The sequence below is a fragment of the Atta cephalotes genome (genome assembly GCF_000143395.1).
Source record: "Atta cephalotes unplaced genomic scaffold scaffold00023, whole genome shotgun sequence".
Taxonomy (NCBI): Eukaryota; Metazoa; Arthropoda; class Insecta; order Hymenoptera; family Formicidae; genus Atta; species Atta cephalotes.
In genome coordinates this window covers 3,659,748-3,678,801 of record NW_012130087.1, presented here as the reverse complement: position 1 = coordinate 3,678,801, position 19,054 = coordinate 3,659,748, and the positions used below count along the sequence as shown (strand labels likewise).

Here is a 19,054-nt window from a genome sequence, read left to right as displayed (position 1 = left end):
TCAGCTGGGCTGAGGCGGCGTCAGTCTCACTAAAAGCCATGTATATAGCTTCGGTTTCCGCTTGTCAATCAATTCGTACTGCAAATTAGCTAACCCGTCAGTGGAGAATCTTTTCTTGCCTGTCTTCAGGTTCTCGTACCTATCATCAAAAATTAAGCAACTACTACAATCCGAAGGAAAGCTCAAAGAAGCTAGTTATTCTGAATAAAAAGCAACAACATTTTTGACTCACCTCTTCGGATTAGCCTTTTCTTTTTTGTGCGCCAACATTTTGTAGCGCGCAACATTTGCCGGATATCGTGAAATATGCAGACCATGGGCTTTGATACGATTCGCCATATCGTCATCTTCACCACCCCAGCCCCAGAAGACGTTGCTAAAGCCATTAACCAGCTGGAAGTGTTCGCGTGACATTGCGGACACGCCGCCAAAGAGATCATTGTAGGGTAGCCTGAAGATAAATAAATATTAAATAAATTTTTTCGCAATAAAAAAAATAAACTAAATTCATATGAAAAATGTTGAGAATTACATAATTTACAAGTGATATTTGTAATTCCTATTTAGAATCGCTTTTTTGTGTAACGAGAGGATCATATTTTTACCTGTACTTGAATTTGTCCACCGCGACTGACATATGTCTAGGCTGTTCGGGACAAGTGTACAGATTCCTATCGTCCTCCGGAAGTAGATCAACATCGTGAAAGATGAAGCAATCGAAGGTTCGTTCCTTTAGAGCTTCTACATAACCGACATTCATGAGCATTGCTCGATTAAAAGCTTCGGTACCTGAGAATAGAACAACGTGGATGAATATAACAATGTATTGCTAAAGAGAAATAAAAATCTTTTCAAGTAAAAATAGTAAATCAAATTAATTTGATATAATTCAATAACTCATTCTCGTTAAAAAAAACTTTAACTTTTCTTTTCTTCAAAATAATTTCAATTGATTTATATTTCTTAGAATATTCCAACTATATAAATGTTGTAGTCACAATTGTTTTATTAGAAAATTTACTTTGAAAATTTACATTGAAATTTTACCTTGAACATTTAAGTTTTATCTTGATTATTTCGTGTAAATACAATATATTCGATGTTTGTAATATATTAATTTTTTAATTTTCATGAAGCAAGAACTTAATCAACAGGCTGAAATAAATGGAGCTTCTTTAATAAAATGCAGCAAATCAAAAAGAAGCGCGCTTTGCAAATGAAAATCTGCTAAATCTTTCAAATACTTCATTGTTAATCAAGTTTCAAATATTTAGCTTGATCCGAGTATGAAATTTTAACTTCCTTACTTCTCTTAATTTATGTGCGCCTTCCCTTAATTTATGAATGCTGATTAGTTCGACCTACTACAAGCTATCAAAGTTGCTCTCAACTCGAGGTTGTAGCAAATAATCCAACTCTCTAGCGTGTTTTAAAGGAACTTTCTAAAGTTGCTATAACAGACTTGTTTAAAACCCGAAGGAAGTCTTGATCTCCATCGGAAGGAAAGGGAAGCAGCCGCGTACAAATTGCTGCTGGTTTGACAAGAGGAGCTGCCGCCTTGCAAGGATTGATGAAAAAGGGAGTTGCAGGAACCCGGGGATGTTTGCCAAGTCTGGAGCAATTAAAAGTTTCACGTCTTATCCTGTCATCGCGGTTACTCAAATACTATAACAAAAGTGGGCCATACGTAAGGAACTTTCGCGAATTTTCCTTGTATTCCATGTCATCCGCTTAACGTCCTTTTGTCGTTTTCATCTTCTTGGGCTGGGATTCATAATCAAAAATATTAGGATAAACTCAGGAACATAATTAACAAAAAAAAATAATTTTATTTCTTAATTTATGATTGTTATGATTATTTCTCTTTAAACGAAACAGAAATAGTAATATTAATAATAACATTTTCTATACAAAAATATATAATTTCTTGATGAAATCACATCAGCTAAATAAATTAGTCGGCATTTTCCATTAATGTTTAAGCAGCATAAATAATTCGTAAATTAAATATATCGAATACGTCGAAGTATACGTCTCATACATACTTCCTGTAAAGAAAGACGGAAACGAAAGAGTGCGGAAAGTGAGTCGAGGCTAAAAGGAATCTAACTGGATCTTATAAACATTGCCCGTGTCGCGTCTGATTATTCGAGAATGATTACGAGACCGGCAAATTGGCAGGCTCTTTCTCAAAGAACGAAGAGAAAAGGCAAAGGCTAACGTTCTCAAAGCCCCTGGTTGCATCTCCCGTCGATTATCATTGGCTGAATAGACTTCGCGCTCGATCGAATCTCCTGCACTACCACCAACCGACATACACTGAAGACACACGCGGAAAGATAAAGAGCATTACAAGAAGGACTCCCCTTGGAGGAGCATTCGCCAAATGCGCGCACGGCAGGATATAAACAGTCTTGTTTCTCCCAGCCTCGATGAAAGAGTCTTGGCGGAAGTGTATATTCAAGATATTTCAGATATTTCTTTATGCCGTCAACGACGAGTAAAAAGGGATGCGATAAAGCAGAACGGCGAGGGCGCACAGGAACGCGAAACATAGTCGGCGACGATAAAGAGACGCAGGTGCAGCACAACTATGGTGAACAATTTTACGAAAGGAAGAAAAGGAGAAAAGGAAACTTTCATCTCGAAGCTATGTTGACCCAAAAGATGTAAATGTTGAACGATCTAATAGCGTTTCGTTACAATTCTGCATTATTTTCGACGTGTCGCATTGATACTGACATTCCAAAGCGTATTGTACAATTGCGCTCTTTGACAAATTAAAATTGCAAACAAACGAAAGCAAAACGTAACTCTAACCGAGAAAAAATAGAAACGGGTGATATTCTAAAATCTCTTAAGCGATAGTGCCTAAAAAAATGGCTCGTAATTATTTTCAACGAAAAAGAATTAATAAAGCAAATTAATTATAAAAGTATATCCAGATTTTTCATTAGCTAATAACATAATGAAATATTAATAAATAATGATAAATAAATAAATATCAAATAAATTGATTGTTTTATTAAAAGAGAAATGTACAAAGATGAAGAAGCGCTCTCATCGTCGTAAAAATAAAGCCAAAAACCAGTAGATCTTGCTCTATATATATATATATATATATATATATATTTCTTTTTAAGAACATAAATCATAATATAAACGATAGAATCATTTTTTATTTAATTATGTTTTCTTAATACTTTCAAGTATAAAGTTGGCTTCAGTTAGTCTTTAATAAAATTATGACTGTATTGAATCATGTCTTGAGTAATAAAATTCCATTAATTGGGATTACGTTTCATTACCATCGATTTACTATCATTTTATCGTGTAATTACTAATATGTATTAATAATTATTAATACATAAAGAGAGGTCGCAAGGATGTGACGATGGAAAACGATCGATTAAATGTTTATCAATATTTTCCGCCTACAATGAATTTTTCCAGTGATACTGATAAATTAAGATCACATCTGAATCGGTTGTCGTCCCGATGAATACCACTCCAAACTAGCGACAAGCTGGGTTTATTTCCATATCTCTTTTTATGGAAGAATCCCACTTATTTATTCATTCGAAAGAATTGCGTCTGCAATATCAAGTTATGCGCTGCCACGTTTGTTCGGAAAACGAAGAAGGGCATGCGCCATCATTGCAGCATCCGTCTATCTGTATCCTCGGCTGTACGTCTGTACATACATTTAAATTCCCAGAATATTCCCCGTTGTTCTCGCTATGTCTCGGCTTTCGTTACTTTCATCGCTGGAAAAGTAATTTCTCTCAATTTTTTGCAACAGCTGAAACAACTACTACGTGATATTTCCGTGCGATTATCATTTGAGTCTATATCTTGCAAAGGCGTTGACATTATTATAATTTACGAAATAACGAAATAGCATAATTTCATAAAATAAAAGTAATTATCGCTATTACAATCAATCGTGAAAATCGTTTCTAACAGAATATAGTAATTCCAAAGGAGATGCAATGAAAATTGCATCTTTGCAGCGAAACTTCCTGAAATCAAGATTTTGCTTACATAATGATACCTGACAGCCGTTTCACTGTCTGTCTTTTCTATCATCTCGATCCAACGCTACGAAGAAAACTCGATCGCGTTTCTCATAGTATTTATCAAACTTAAAAACGACTAGGCAACAGATATCCTTGGTATCGATGACCGGACGGTTGATATTAACGATTGTATACAGTTACGATAATAAGAGTCTATCCCATGTGGATGCACGCCGGTGCTTCCGACAGTTCTATCCAGCGTGATATTAATGGGCAGATTTCTGTATCGCGAGAGTGCCCGAAGCCACGGCGGCCAGCGACAGGTGCAACTAATTGTCCGTGAGAGTTGCCCGCCTCGATAATCTTGCCCCTCTACCGGTAGTAGACATTTCACAGAGGAACGTCCGCTGCACTTCTGTTTCACGGAATTAATAATTATTATTAGACGTTGTGTGATTGGAATGTGAATATTATCCCGGCGGTGTATATTTAATTTTACTTTTTTATTTAATACATTTATCTAATATATCTAATACTCTCCAAAACTTTTAGAGTGAAATCTCACTCTTAAATAGAGTGAAATCTCATTCTTAAATATTGAAAATTGCCACTCTTTTTCAAGATTGATTTAATTTTACTCTTTGGAATGCGATTCCATTCCAAAGAATTTAAAGAGTATGTTTAGATTTATTTATTCAAAATTACACTCACAAGGGAAATGTCCCTCTCTGATTTTAATGATGAAAACTTGATGGATTTTTAGAGGGGAAAAAAATATATATTTTTCAATATATATTTTTTTTATCGGCAATCGAATAATAAAAATTTGGCTGATTTCCAAGAATGGAATTTCATCTCTTAAACATGTGGTTGCTGATAAAAAAATATGTATCAAATATTTTCATCCCTTCTTTCATTAAAATCGAGGAAGAACACTAAAAGCTTTTTCTTGTCAGAAGAAAACATTAAGTATTTGTGACTATAATTATATAAAATAATAACTCAAGAACTCTATTTTTATATTGTTATTATTATAAAAATATATATTAGTTAGGTCCGAAAACAGCTATAAATTACAATAGTCATTTTTTCGGTGCCTACGTATTTGTTTGTATACAGAATTATAAAAATAATTATTGTTAACATTATAGCAATAATAATTACAAAAATGGAGCTCCTAATTATAATTATTTAGCCATGCAATTACAATCACAAATATCAAACACTTTTCTTTCAGCGTAATATTTAAATAATATATTATACAGAAACAATCGGGAAATAGTTGTTATTTTATAATAAACGAACGGCTAATATACGATGTTTCATCTAATCTTCATTTCAGTACATTTCATTTGATATCTAATATCAACCTGTAGATATAAGATTAGATATTCAGACAATTTCTAATATAGCTAACATTATATCGATATTATTATTTCTATAAATTATCATCCTCTTCTATATTACGAGAAGGATGAACAGGTTTATCTGTATATTTTCGTTATTTCAATTTAGTTTTCGAGCAAAAACGAGAAATACGAAATATCAAGAAAACTTATCAAAGCACTCTCGAGATAGGAACTCTTCTCCTCTCCCATCTCCATATCTCCGAACTCTTATCCCGTATCGAGAAATTGATTTTGTTCGAGCCAGAGCTGCAGAGAGAAGTACGCCGTGAATCTAATTTCCTGATTCACGCGACGAAGTCGGCCGGACTTACTGCAAACGAAGTCGCCGATCCTCCCGTAGTCGATTCAATAAATATTCAGCGCAGCACTAATTATGCAGAAGCTAAGTATTCGGTGGCTAACTCCGCTTTAATCCCAAACCGAGGCGTAGTCCTAGGAAACAGAGAGGCAGAGCGAAAGAGAGAACACTCGGGATTTGAATTTCAAAACTGCGGGCACGACCGTGTTCGAGCCATTTGGGACAATTAAAGCTACGTTAATTTGTAAGTGCACACACACACACACACAATACGCGCGCACGCGCGTATATTTTGTGCATACATGCACAAACACATATCGTATCATATTTAAGTATGTCTTCAATCTAAATAATTTTATTTAAAATATTTTGGAACTACAAAATAATATGCTACAAAGTTCCACTTTCTTTGTGATCATTAGGGTAACTCTGGTATATATGTCGCACCTATCAAAAACTTAATTTATTAAGTATTATTTACTATGTTTAAAGTAAACGAACTATATCAGTAAAAATCTTGTATTGTTATGAAAAAAATATTAGAAATCCGAAATATTTATATTTCGTATTAAAAAATGAATTTTTTTAAATTCTTGCATTTTTCGTATATCCCAAGAGTGGGATATATGGCTACATAAGGGAATCATAAGGGGCTCATAAAGGGAATACCTATGGCTCATGAAAAATTTATAAATAATGCATATAAATAAGTCATAAAATGACACAATAACTTATAAAATGCGTTTATAAAGTTTTTATTAGGAATAAGAATGATAAATATGTATATGAAGTAATAAATAATAATTAAAATCTTCCCAGATATATTACAAGTGTTATGATATGAGGTACATATTTTATATAATGCGTTTATTGTATTTAGTGCACTGAATTCAATCTGCGCACTTTGTATACTTTGGGCATAAATCCCGCCTGTTAAAAATGCCATATATCCCAAACAAGTGGAATATACAAGACAACAAACTAAACAAAGAATACAAGAGCAAAGTACTTATATTTTGTTATATAACATATTTTACTATTCCTCTACACTCATGTATCACGAAATAACTACTAAATCTTTTGCACGTCCTACAGTAATCATTTTATGTAGATTATAATTTATGATGGCGCTACTGAAGTGAACTAGTGACAAATAATAATATTCGATTTAACTCGCAATAATTTCATTAATATTCACAGTAAGAAACTGAAATCATAACACAATATAGGACAACATACAGGAATGTAACAGAGTAGTTGCGGGAAAATTATCCCCACTCCTTCTATTTTTTCTGACTTATGCGGCGTAAATCCCAGCGCGGCGTGTTTGTCGGAATTATCCTATATGACAGAAATTAAACACAAACTTCAACAATACATACAACAATCTAAATTTCTTGCAGTGAAATTCACTCCAAGAGAGTAAAAATGCAACCGTCCTCAAAAAAAAAGAGAAAATATTTTACTTCTTAAAAAAGAGTAATGATTTTCACTTTTTTTAAAATAAAATCTCACCTTTTTTGAAGTGAAATTTAATCCTTTGAAATGAAAACTCATTCTAAAAAGAGTGAAAATTGTCACTCTTTTTCAAGAAATGAAATATTTTCATTTTTTTCAAAGGTTAGGTTGTATTTTCACTTTTTGAAGTGAGATTTCACGAAATTTAGAGTGTAAATAAACACTTTAATATATATCAGAAGGATTGAAAATTATATTTTTTTATTCTATCAAACATATTGCATATCAATATAATAATAACATCAATATATATTAAATGCATTTAATACTTTAATTCATATGTTATTTTGCATATATAACTGCACGTAAAATTTACTTCGTTTTATCGATTTGTTAGTTGATCCTTTTACGCGCAGGTGCTTCGTCTTGACGAATGACTAGTTAGATTAAGCACGACTTGACGATAAATGATCGTGACTTTGCACGTACGTGGTTCGTAACGGTATCCACCGCCGCATGGCAGATATGCGGGTTGCGTTAGTGATAATCATGACCCATTCGATTCATTTTTTGTGATTATGCGAGTGCACCTTCGAAAGATACCAAGTAGAAATACTAAGAACAGTATAAATCGACGTAATTCTGTGTGATGTTATCATGGTAAATTTGACTAGCACTTGCTACAAAAACTGACTAAAATTTAAAAAATTACACTAATAAACTTAAATTCATGTTTATTATTGTAGTACTTCAGCATAATGATTCAATAAATTCTTACACAACGTTCTCAGTAAATTCGAGATAATTTGACTTAAAATACTACATCTGCATCTACGTGGTGTAAACGGCATTCTTGAAAGAAAAAGTGGATAAGTAGCATTTATACTCTTTACTATTTTTACTGCTATTTTTTCACTAAATACACCAATTTCGATTTAATTTAGATAAAAATGTTTTCAAGTTTCTAACAAATGAATTAAATTACTTTCATATCAAATCCTTGAATTGGTGCAGAAAAAATATCTACATACAACAGCGAGAATTTTTGAATTTTAACCGGGCTTTTAAATTTTCGGGATGTACCCGCAACTCTTGCTACATATACAAATATGTAACTATGACTCTTGTCGTCGGTTGCGGGAATCACAGGGAAAATGTTAGTCCCCCAGGCTTGCAGGATTAGATAGCGCTTAAGCCTGACTTACGCTGAGTCTTCGAGAGTAGCCTGACAGTGAGTAACAGTTCGGCGCATTTTCTAAGGAATCGCGCGCAGCGCAACGGTGAGAATAAATCGTTGCTGTTTCGCTGTAATTAATCGCACCGGCGCCGGTGAAATATCGTCTTCGTTAAATTATCGCAAGAATTCATTGCCCGGCGATCTGCCGTAAATTAACGTCGTTACGACATAATAGCAATCCGATTGAAATAATTCCACGACAAAGAATCTTTCTTTATTCACTTCGAGAAGATCGTAAGATAGTAATGGCATTGTATTATCTTTATTAAATTATCGCAAGAAAATTCATTTTCCAATGATTTGCAGCAAATTGGGGTATAATAGCAATCGATTTCGAATACTTCTACAGTGACAAATCCTTTCACGATCTTTGAATAATATCTCTTAAATTATCTCAACAATTATTTCTCGATTTGTTGTAAAGAAATAAAGAATAAAGACTTTTAAATATTTCGGTAATAAAAAAAGTCTCATTCAGTTTATTTACAAAAAAATAAGGAATTAAAATTTATAAGAAAATAAATATTTATTCTGTAAATTTTCTATCTTTCAATCTATTCGACATTAAATAATCCTTATTTATTTGATGTAAATTGATTGATGTTAATATATATTTGCCGTAACATGCTGCTGCTTCCATAAATATCGATAATGTTCCATTTAATGCTTTTTGCTACGAAACATGTGACCATGATGAAAAATTATGCAACAACTGTCTCTTTTTTTGTATATTCATTTGCATACTGAGCGGAGAAATATGAATAAAATCGGATTTAGGATTCCATCAGGAATTCCACATTCGAAACTTTCCAGCGAAAACTATATTAAATTGTACTGACATTTTCGAGAGACATTTCAAATGTATGATAAAATGGACGAACATCGGAGATAATATTGATCAGTTAAATCGATCTGAGATCATAGTTTGAAATAGCAAATGAAGATATCAAGTGTAAAAATGATAGATATATGAATTTTAAATACAATATTTGATTCGTGTGCGCTATATGCGAATAAGAACTTTTAATATTCTTTCTCTAATTTTGATTTAATATCCACAAAGATAATGTTACTTTTTCTCATTAATATTAATGATATCCGCTATTCCTTTTTATAAAGGAATTGTTCATTTTTTAGCTTTCTATCGACATATGTTAGAAACTCGCGAAATACACGATGTAGTAAAATCAACTTCAATGCCGAATCGGATATTATCTAGCGACAAATTTGTTCACATTGTTACGAAACTTCCTTCGTATATAGTTTCATTGTGCATCATACACACCGGAAGTGTACAGAAGCACTGCGTGGAATAACAAGAAAATTAATCACAGTCATATTTTGACGTCTCGCATACGCGGTAAGTAAACAAACTTAATCAAGCAATTTTAATGAAGATAAATTGTGAGCTTGCTCGCAGCCTTTCGATACCCAAGATAAATCGCATTTTCTTATGCGATTCAATAGAATGATAGATCCTGCATCCCGGCCGAAAAAAATGATATAATCTCTAAGATAAGTAAGATAATTTTTTTAACATTTCCTTTTTTTTATTCTAATAAAAAATAATCTCTGATAAGCAATAAATTGCACATATTTAAAACCGAATAATTCGATGTTATATATGTTTTCAAAAATTATTTAAAATATATTAGAAACTTATTAAATTTTATTTATTAAATCTTCTATGCAACTTAAAATGATTTTAAATATATTCTCCCTGTATCAATCATTACTGTATGCTTTATTTTATATTTATAATTACATGTATAATTAAAAGAAGAAAAATTTTGAAATCTTAATATAAAGATGTCTCGCATCAAGATGGTATTCATCTTTTCAATCTTTCATCTTTTTTTCGTACTACCGCGATCTGTATCAACCTCACAGAGCACATCGTAAAAGCAATCCATAATATAATTCATAACTTGGTGATAAAGATTTAAGGAATGCCTTTACGATGTAAAACCGATGTCACCGAAGGCGCAAGCCGACTCTGAGAGAGGACTTTTTTTTTACGAAAATATATTTTCGCAGTATCATTAAATAAACTAACAGAAACATACTGCATCCACGCGAGAGTTATAAATTTTGAGAGTTTTTCAAAATTTCATTAAAATATAATCAGTGCTGTGTCGGTGAAATTATTTCGTGTCGTTTCCCTTGAGAGTCCACGCGTTGTTACGGTCGACCGATTACTCGAGTTGTAGAAGAGTGTCGGTGAAAGAGCGAGAGACATGGAGGACGTACACAAATTTAATTAAAAATTAAGTCTAAGAGCTTACAGGGAACGACGGAAACTTTGTAACAGCCTCTTCCGTTCGAACGCCCCAACTCTTGCTCTACTGGCATTTTCCTCTCAGTAGGAGGATCTCCACTCGAGGAGACATACGGGAAAATACGCAAGCAAGAGGAACGTCCGCTAGACGGCAATAAATCGTAGCGAAGTATCGGCTTACACGCACCAACGAGGAGGAGAGGTCCGGAGAAGATCGTACGTTTATATTCGCTTTGCGGAAACAAACCGTATGCTCCGGAGGATGTTATCGAAACACCGGAATGCACGCGTCAGTCGCGTATATTTGGGATGTTCAGGGTGAATAAGAATTTATGGTTTGCCGAAATACGCTGAAATATCGTTCAAGCAGCGATTTGAAATTGATCCCTTTTTTCAGTGAAAATTATATCGAAAGATTATATCAAAAAACGTAACTTATCAATTTCGATAATATTCATCATGCGTATTTAATTCTTAAACATTACATTAAAAGAACAAACACTGATGCATATTAACCCGGTTCGGTTACTTATAACTTTCATAAAAATAAATGTATTGTAACTATTGTTTTAAATTAAAATGCCACATATCTTTTTTAAGAAAATAAAAGCAAATATATACGTATTTTTATTAATAAAAAAGTTATAAATAATGGAAACCATATTAAAAAAAAACATTTAAAAAAAAGAAAGAAATATTAAACAAAGTCAATGATCGAGCCATAGATAAAAAAAATGTTTCACATATATTACCAAAAACAGTATAAAAATTGTTCGCACATAAACTAGTCTTACATACTAAAATCGGTGAGTCATTTCAAAATGTCTTGTCAATGTATGGATGAAACGAAATTGACAGAACTTACAAAATCGACAAATCATTGATGTCATCTCAAAAATTGTGATAAAAATGTATTGACTTTCCAAAAATAATTATAATGTTCAGCATCATGCTATGTCGAAGCAAAATTAAAGTCATCAATCATCGTTGTTCAACGAGAATCAATAACAAGATTTTAAGAACTCAGTTGAGAATTAATCTGTTCATAATCAGAATCAAATTTTGTAAAAAAAATAGATAAATTTTAAAAAAGATTTACATGAATGTCAGGACATAAACGTGAAATGTGTCTAATCGCAATCGATGCTCAGATTCGAATGTAAAAACATTCGTAGGACAGACGACATCCAAATATATCTCTATTTATTGTTATTCCGAATGGACTCTAATAGATAATAATAGAATGAAATATGATTTATTCAGATTTTCTATGTCTTTTTGCAAGTTAATTTCCTCTATCTATTTTTTAATATATAACATTTTTGAGATTCGTCTCTTATTGTAATATGTATGTATTCTCAGAATCTAAAATCTTCCTAATCAAATAAATGATTGTGTTGTAAGATATGTTACGTGATTACAGAATATCTAGACGACTATGTTTGATATTATTTCTATGTTCATTAATTCTAGAGCCAAGTCTCTTTGTCTGTCTTACATATGACGCGTTACAATCATTGCAATTTATTTTATACACCACATTTTGGAAGAAAGTTATATTTAATCTGTCTTTCTGTATTCTAATGAAAGAATTAAATTTATTTAAATACCTATAATCAGTCGGGACAGTAAGTTATTGATGTATGATGTGATGATATTAGTAACGTTTAGTAAAAACGGTAATATAAAAAATTTTTTTTTAATTAGAATTCAAGTTTTTGATATCCTTTTTAACTTTGTCATGATGTAATGATTTTTTATTGATATCTTATTCTTTTCTTCACATGACTGAAAATAAATTCTTAAAGGATAATTATTCATAATGAGTATATTAATTAACTCTAAATTTTTTTTGGCGATATACTGAGTGTGAGAGAAGAACACCTCTATCAACTGAAAATAGCACCTGTCTTGTGGCAGATAAGAATAGATTAGAGTAAAAAGAAAGATAGCGACCTGAAAAGGTTTCTTTATGAAACCAATTGATAATTTCGTCATTATTAATTTTTAGTGAGAGATCAAGAAAATTTAAAGTTTTTCTTTTCAATTTCAATTTCAAATTGTAAATTGAAGTCTGTCATGGAAACTGTTAAAAGTTATCAGAATGTCATCAACTTGCTAGGAATACTCATGATAATATGGTCAACATACCGGTAAATAATTGAGTTTAGATTGATCGAATTCAAAACTTTTTCTTCTAGATCTCGCAATTCCGCGATTATGGGGGATAAAGGAGACCTCATAGGTATATCAAAAGTCTGTTGATATATTTTATTGTTGAACATAAAATAAGTTGATGTGAAAATAAATTACAGAACATTCATAAATTCATCATATGGAATTTTGGTTTTTTCCGATATTAAAAATCATCTATTTTTTAAACTATCTATTGCGAGATTCAAAGGAATATTCGTGAACACAGAAACAATGTCAAATGAAATTAAAATAAAAGGGTTTTCCAATTCTTGTTTCATTTAACGATCTGTAAACTTCAAAGCTGTTATATACTTGTCTAAGATTCTTTTCAATACTCGATTCAATGATAGAATGGAAAAATGAAGCTATGGGTATAATGCAGTATTGATCGACAATAATTCTGAACGGAATATTTTCTTTATGGATCTTTGGGAGACCATAACTCTAAGTAAAGAGTGATCACTTAAATGATTACATTAAAAAAAAAGTCGAGTTCACATCGAAAAGGAATGTAAGGAATTTGATTAATCATCAATGTGTAGAGATCTTCTTATCTATTAAAATCAGTTTTCGATCGCAAAGGGAAAATGTTTTCAAAACTTTCGCAATGAGCAAACTGAAAACTGCGGTTAGACTGAAACTTATCGTGAACGAAAACATCTCTATGAGAGATGAAGAAATGGATGTGCAACCAATGACTGTGATGCTCACGAGTTTCACTCACCTTCCTGTTCAACCACGAAAATCTGATAGTCGATCTGCTGGCGCAGCAGGACTGGATGCAGATTGTAGAGGAGAGTCTGCAGATGCTGCGGTCGATCGCGAAATGGAATGATTATTGCGACGCGATGCCTAGCGACGCAGTCTGCGGGCCGACCTATGCCGCCTGCTTTCACCTCCACGAATGACTTCTCCATCTCGGACAACGGTGGTGGTGATTTACTGACGATCACCGGTCCAACTGGAAACACAAAGATAGAGGATTGAAGAAGAACGAGAAGCATGAGAAGCAAAGAGAAAAAATATACATACTTCAATAATAAAACATTAGATTGCATATGAATATAGAATTAAGTGATATAAAAAGATCTTATTGGTTTGAACTCGATTAATGTAAATGATATTTTGTTGTAAATTTATATACATATCCAGTTTATTGCGAAAAAATACCAAGCCTTAATAATCGAAAATTAGTAGATAGTCATCATGGAATATAGGGAGGTTCTGAGTGAAGTAATATTTTTCGCAAAAAAATATAACTATTTAAGTTTTTAAATGGTTATTAGCATCAATAACATTATATTGCTCAATTGCGATATTACTATCTACCCCAGTTTCAGTTTAGAATTGCGTTTCAAAAGCAAAAATTATTTCGGAGCGAAAAGTTGGATATGTACCTATACATATTTCACTTTTGTTTGAATTCAATTCTATAATATCTGTTATCTTTGCAATAAAAATGAAATGTTATAATTTTTAATATGCATATATATGAATATATGCGAATATATTGAATGATTGCTAATCTATATCTATATTTTTAATATTTGCATATTAATCCGTTTATCAACGTATTTCATTTCCGAATTCAAGCGCAGTAAATTGAAATCGTAAAACAGAGCTTTTCAGAACGATTTTCACGATTTCACGATACGTAAGTTTAAATGAGGTATTTGGTCTGATAAATAATGGCACTTCGCACGAAAGTGGCTGATTTATCATACATGTTTATGGTGATAAGTATGATGATATAACTTATATCATAGATTTTTTGTAAAAATTCTCTCGACTGATTACAGATTAATATCTCTGTCAATTGTTTCACTTACCCAAATTTGGTGGGATGAGGGAACACCGTGGTATCGTCGCGTTATTGGTCGCGTTCGCCACCGGAAGCTCTCGTGTAGTTCCAACCAGGTTTTTAACCGGCACTGGCTCGGATTTAGATGAATTCGAGAGGCCCTTGGCCAGTATTGAGAGTATCGTCGTCGAAGATACATTGCCACCCACGGCTAAACTTGGTACAACGGTTGCTTGACCATATATGATCAAGCCACGCGGGTGGGTTCTATACGAGCGATCCGCGTATCTATAATACAAAAAAAAATATTAAAAATATGAGGATACATGTAAACATATTAAAAATTAGATTTAAAAAATTTGTGTAACAAAAATAAGGTATTTGATCTGATAAAAAATTTTGCACGAAAGTGACTGAGTATCAATGCATTTTTATAAGTATAATAATGAGTATAATAATACTAAGTATAATAATAATAAAATGATATGATTCATATTGTTAGAAAATTATCATAAAATTTAAATCTCTTGCTTTGATTCTCCTTGATTCTTTCGTGGAGCGGTCACTTGAGCCTGTGCCTTTCTTTCAGAAAGAAGTTTTTGCGATTAATTCGATTAATTTATTCGTACTTTCATCACACGTTCTTAGCAAGTACTATTACTGTTTCTTAAAAGTTATAAATGTACTTGTTCGTTGATTGAGTCTATATAGCAATCTTTCACAAAGGTCAAATGAGTTACATGGCATACAATATAACTGTTTCGACTCTATATTTGGATCTTACTGCTTCTTTCATCCATAACGATTTAATATTTGAATTTATATGGTATAAAACCGTTTCTTTGGCTTCTTATTGAGTATTCTTTTAGCATATTGAAAACCCATTCTTATTGGTACGAGACTTAAAAGTCTCGTACATGTTGTAGAAGGATGCCATCCTTTCCTTTTCGTCATATTCCGTAGGAAGCGAACTTGAAGAAAGTTTAAATATAGAGCACTTGGATGTAAGACAGATAATTTACTGTTTTACGTTTAACATTAAAGAAAGATTATAAGATATTACAAAGGTTATCTACAAAATAGTGAATGCACTTAATTTCAATCTTATTATTTGTATATTTGGTATATTTGTATATTTTCTCATTGCATTGATTTCCGTCCCTTTTTTCTTGCGAATTTATTATGTTTATTATTCTTTATTCGTTATTCTTGTTATACTATGTAATACTTAAATATAAGTTTAATATTTTTATTTTGCGTTTCAAGAATTTGATTATATCAAATTCTGTATCAACTCGTTTCATTAGTATTACAAATAATTATTTATTAAGTTAATTTAATAATTTCGATGAATCAAAGTTTATAATACTTTTAATATTACTCGTGTTCTAATAGATTTAAAATGAAATTTCCTTATCTTAAATCAATAATTTAAGCATTCCCTTTATTTTATCAGATCATAAATTAACAAAAAACCATGTTTTATTCTTTCAAAATAATAATTATGATTTGTTGTGTATGCTCTTTAAAAACTGTAACTTTATATTTAGTTTATCTTGTACGAACTTGTTTTTCCTTAAATAGTTGACTTCTCGCTTCACTAGATTTCTTTCGTCCAATACGTTTCAATATTTTTTACTTATTCAACCAATAAAAAGAATTTTATCTAACATATATCATAGATTTATTTCCTTTTGCATCACATATAATAATCTGATATTAAATGTACATCTATATTAATGTTAAATAATGGGGATTAATTTACATCAACGGTTTGAAAGTTAATGTTGAGTCCGTAAGGTATATCGTTTCCCGTATAACACGCATCCGAGAGCCAATTATTATCTATTGATTGCACATCATGGTGCTCTACACACAGCTATTACAAGGCTGACTGTACAACGCCTCTGTAATTCAGAGAGAGCGATGTCCAGCGATTAGAAGATCGATCGACTGTCTAATCGCGACAGAAATTCGTGCTTCAAATAGAACTTCCAACTCAATCGAGCACAGTATATTATTTACATTCTAACTGTTTCCAAAACAAATTACATTAATTTCCGACAAGACTATAAAATATACGGAATGCTTTTTTGGACTTCAAAAAGAATTTCCTTTTGAAAACAATCCTTCAGTTACCTCTAATTTTATTATTTATAAAAACAGTAAATAAACAGTTCATTAATTTATACAAAAATAATGTGTAAACAAATTAATTTTGATGTATAATGTAAGAGAAAAAATTCACACGCTTTTTCACTGTTGAAGTTATAATTGAATACTGCTACAATAAAAAACAATAAAAATACAATAAAAAAAACAGTAAAAAAACTTCAATTTAAACTATATTAATTATAACGTATTTTATTTTAAATTTTTCTGAAAATTAAAATAATTTTATTTTAAATATAAAAAACAAATATTTTTACTTATTAACAAAAATTAATTGGAAGATACATAATTTATAATTATAAAATTTTTTATGAAGTCCTGACCCCTGATCACACAAAATATAAATTAAATCTTTGACTAAAATAAAGTAAAAATTTATAAAGATAAAAATATATTTGTTTAGTTAAAAATATTCGGTAAAACAATATTCTGTAAACGCAGTTAAAATGATCTGACAAAGCCAGAATTCAATAAAGTTAATGCCATTAAAGCTGTATTAAATCGTGAAAAGTCAGAAAGACGACGATACATCCTGTGTAACGACTCGCTCGTAGAATCCCTGAGAATTAAACCGGATGCCGACCTATCCGGCGGCGTTTCCTTTGCTCATCTCATAAAAATTTCTCGACCTCTCTACCTCGATGTAGAGACTTCTCAGGAAATTTGATGCGATGGCATGGCCTCGAACTTTAAAAGCGATTTTCTCAAGCCGCGAGCGTTTACTACATCTTTGCATTAGTTTTTTCTTTAATTCTGAATCTTTAATTCTGGGATTATCTTCTAATACAATTGAGACAGCAATTTATTTGAGTTCCATATAAATATTCAAGATCCTTAAAAAAATAAAATTTGAAATTTTAGCATTCTTGTAAAATTTAGCATTCTTGTAAAATTATAGTTATATAAAATTATAAATTGAAAAAGAGAGCCATTCGAAAAGTATTAGAAATTTAAAATTTTAAAGACAAATTCTAATAATTTTATACTTGAAGAAAATCGATATTGTGTAATCATAATTTCATTATATTTGAAGAAATAAAATCATGTTAATTCTATTTAAGATAAATTACAAAAGTAATAAAAAATATTCGAATTATGATACATTACTTTTTCCAATTTATTATTCCGTCAAAGAAAAATTTTCATTACGCATAATTTATTATCACGTTTTGAGAGGATAGATTAATTTTTTCAGCAAATTGCCTCAATTCTTTCACGACGGACCTTAAAATCGAAAATCGAATGAGTACCTCGACGTGAAACATGATAAGTTTCTCGGACCCATTACCGCTTTTGCGTTCTAATTCACTTAAAGTTTACGACAGACCGAAGGACGCGACAAGAAATTACGACGGACTTGATCCACGCAAGACGATCTCTCCTCTGTTGGCTTCTGATGCGCTTCACTCATTCCTCTCTCGTCTCGCAACGAGAGCGAATTTCCCGAGTTTACGAGCCAGTCCGCTTGCAGTTGCAATTTCCGGGACTGCCGCCGGCCACCGCTGCGACTGCAATCCGCAATCTAACATCCTTCCCTTCCTCTTTCAAGTACATGCAACGGATAGGTCGCTAGGTGCAAAATCATGAGGCAACATGCTGACAGTATTCCTCTGTGACAAAGGCCCGCGATAAGCTAAATAGGGAATCAAGGGCGCGGTTCCATATGTTTTAGTATATTAAAGCCCGGGATACCATTCATCATAGCTTCATATATGGCGTCATGGTCATGAAAGGAAACTTATATGCGAAGTTAAATTTTATTTTCACAGTAAACTCTAAATGTATTTGAAAATTTACAAATGTCAGAATTTTCAAAAGATATAAGAAAACTAACTAATAAGAGGTAAAAGGTATATTGCATTAGAGAGTAGTGGCAGAGTAGAGCATTGGTCTGCTATGCCCGGATTCGATATCCGATAAAACCAAAATATTTTCACTCGTTCTCCTCTCGGAAGGAAGCGGCAATTCATCGAGAGTATCCTGGTCTTTTCTAAGCATAAACTTCGTCGTTCGGAATCGACGTTAAACTGTAGGTCTCATGTGAACTATGTACCTACAACCAGCGTGCGCACCACAGGCATATGAGAGAAATTATCACACTCGGACACAAGATTAAAGAAGAAGAAAAAGAAAAGGTATATCTTACGGATTATATATATATATATATATATATATATATATATATA

The 19,054-nt window shown here is 31.9% G+C and overlaps 1 protein-coding gene across 1 annotated transcript in view; it reads right to left on the bottom strand.

The window, feature by feature from the left end:
- The window catches only part of LOC105619925 (beta-1,4-N-acetylgalactosaminyltransferase bre-4), a 30,925-nt gene continuing 11,871 nt past the window's right edge, over window positions 1-19,054 (bottom strand). The window contains exons 2-6 of the mRNA XM_012201440.1: window positions 14,725-14,984; window positions 13,620-13,856; window positions 606-789; window positions 233-451; window positions 1-139 (exon numbers count right to left, since the gene is read on the bottom strand). Coding sequence (XP_012056830.1) covers window positions 1-139; window positions 233-451; window positions 606-789; window positions 13,620-13,856; window positions 14,725-14,984 — 1,039 coding nt within the window. The remainder of the gene's footprint in view (window positions 140-232; window positions 452-605; window positions 790-13,619; window positions 13,857-14,724; window positions 14,985-19,054) is intronic.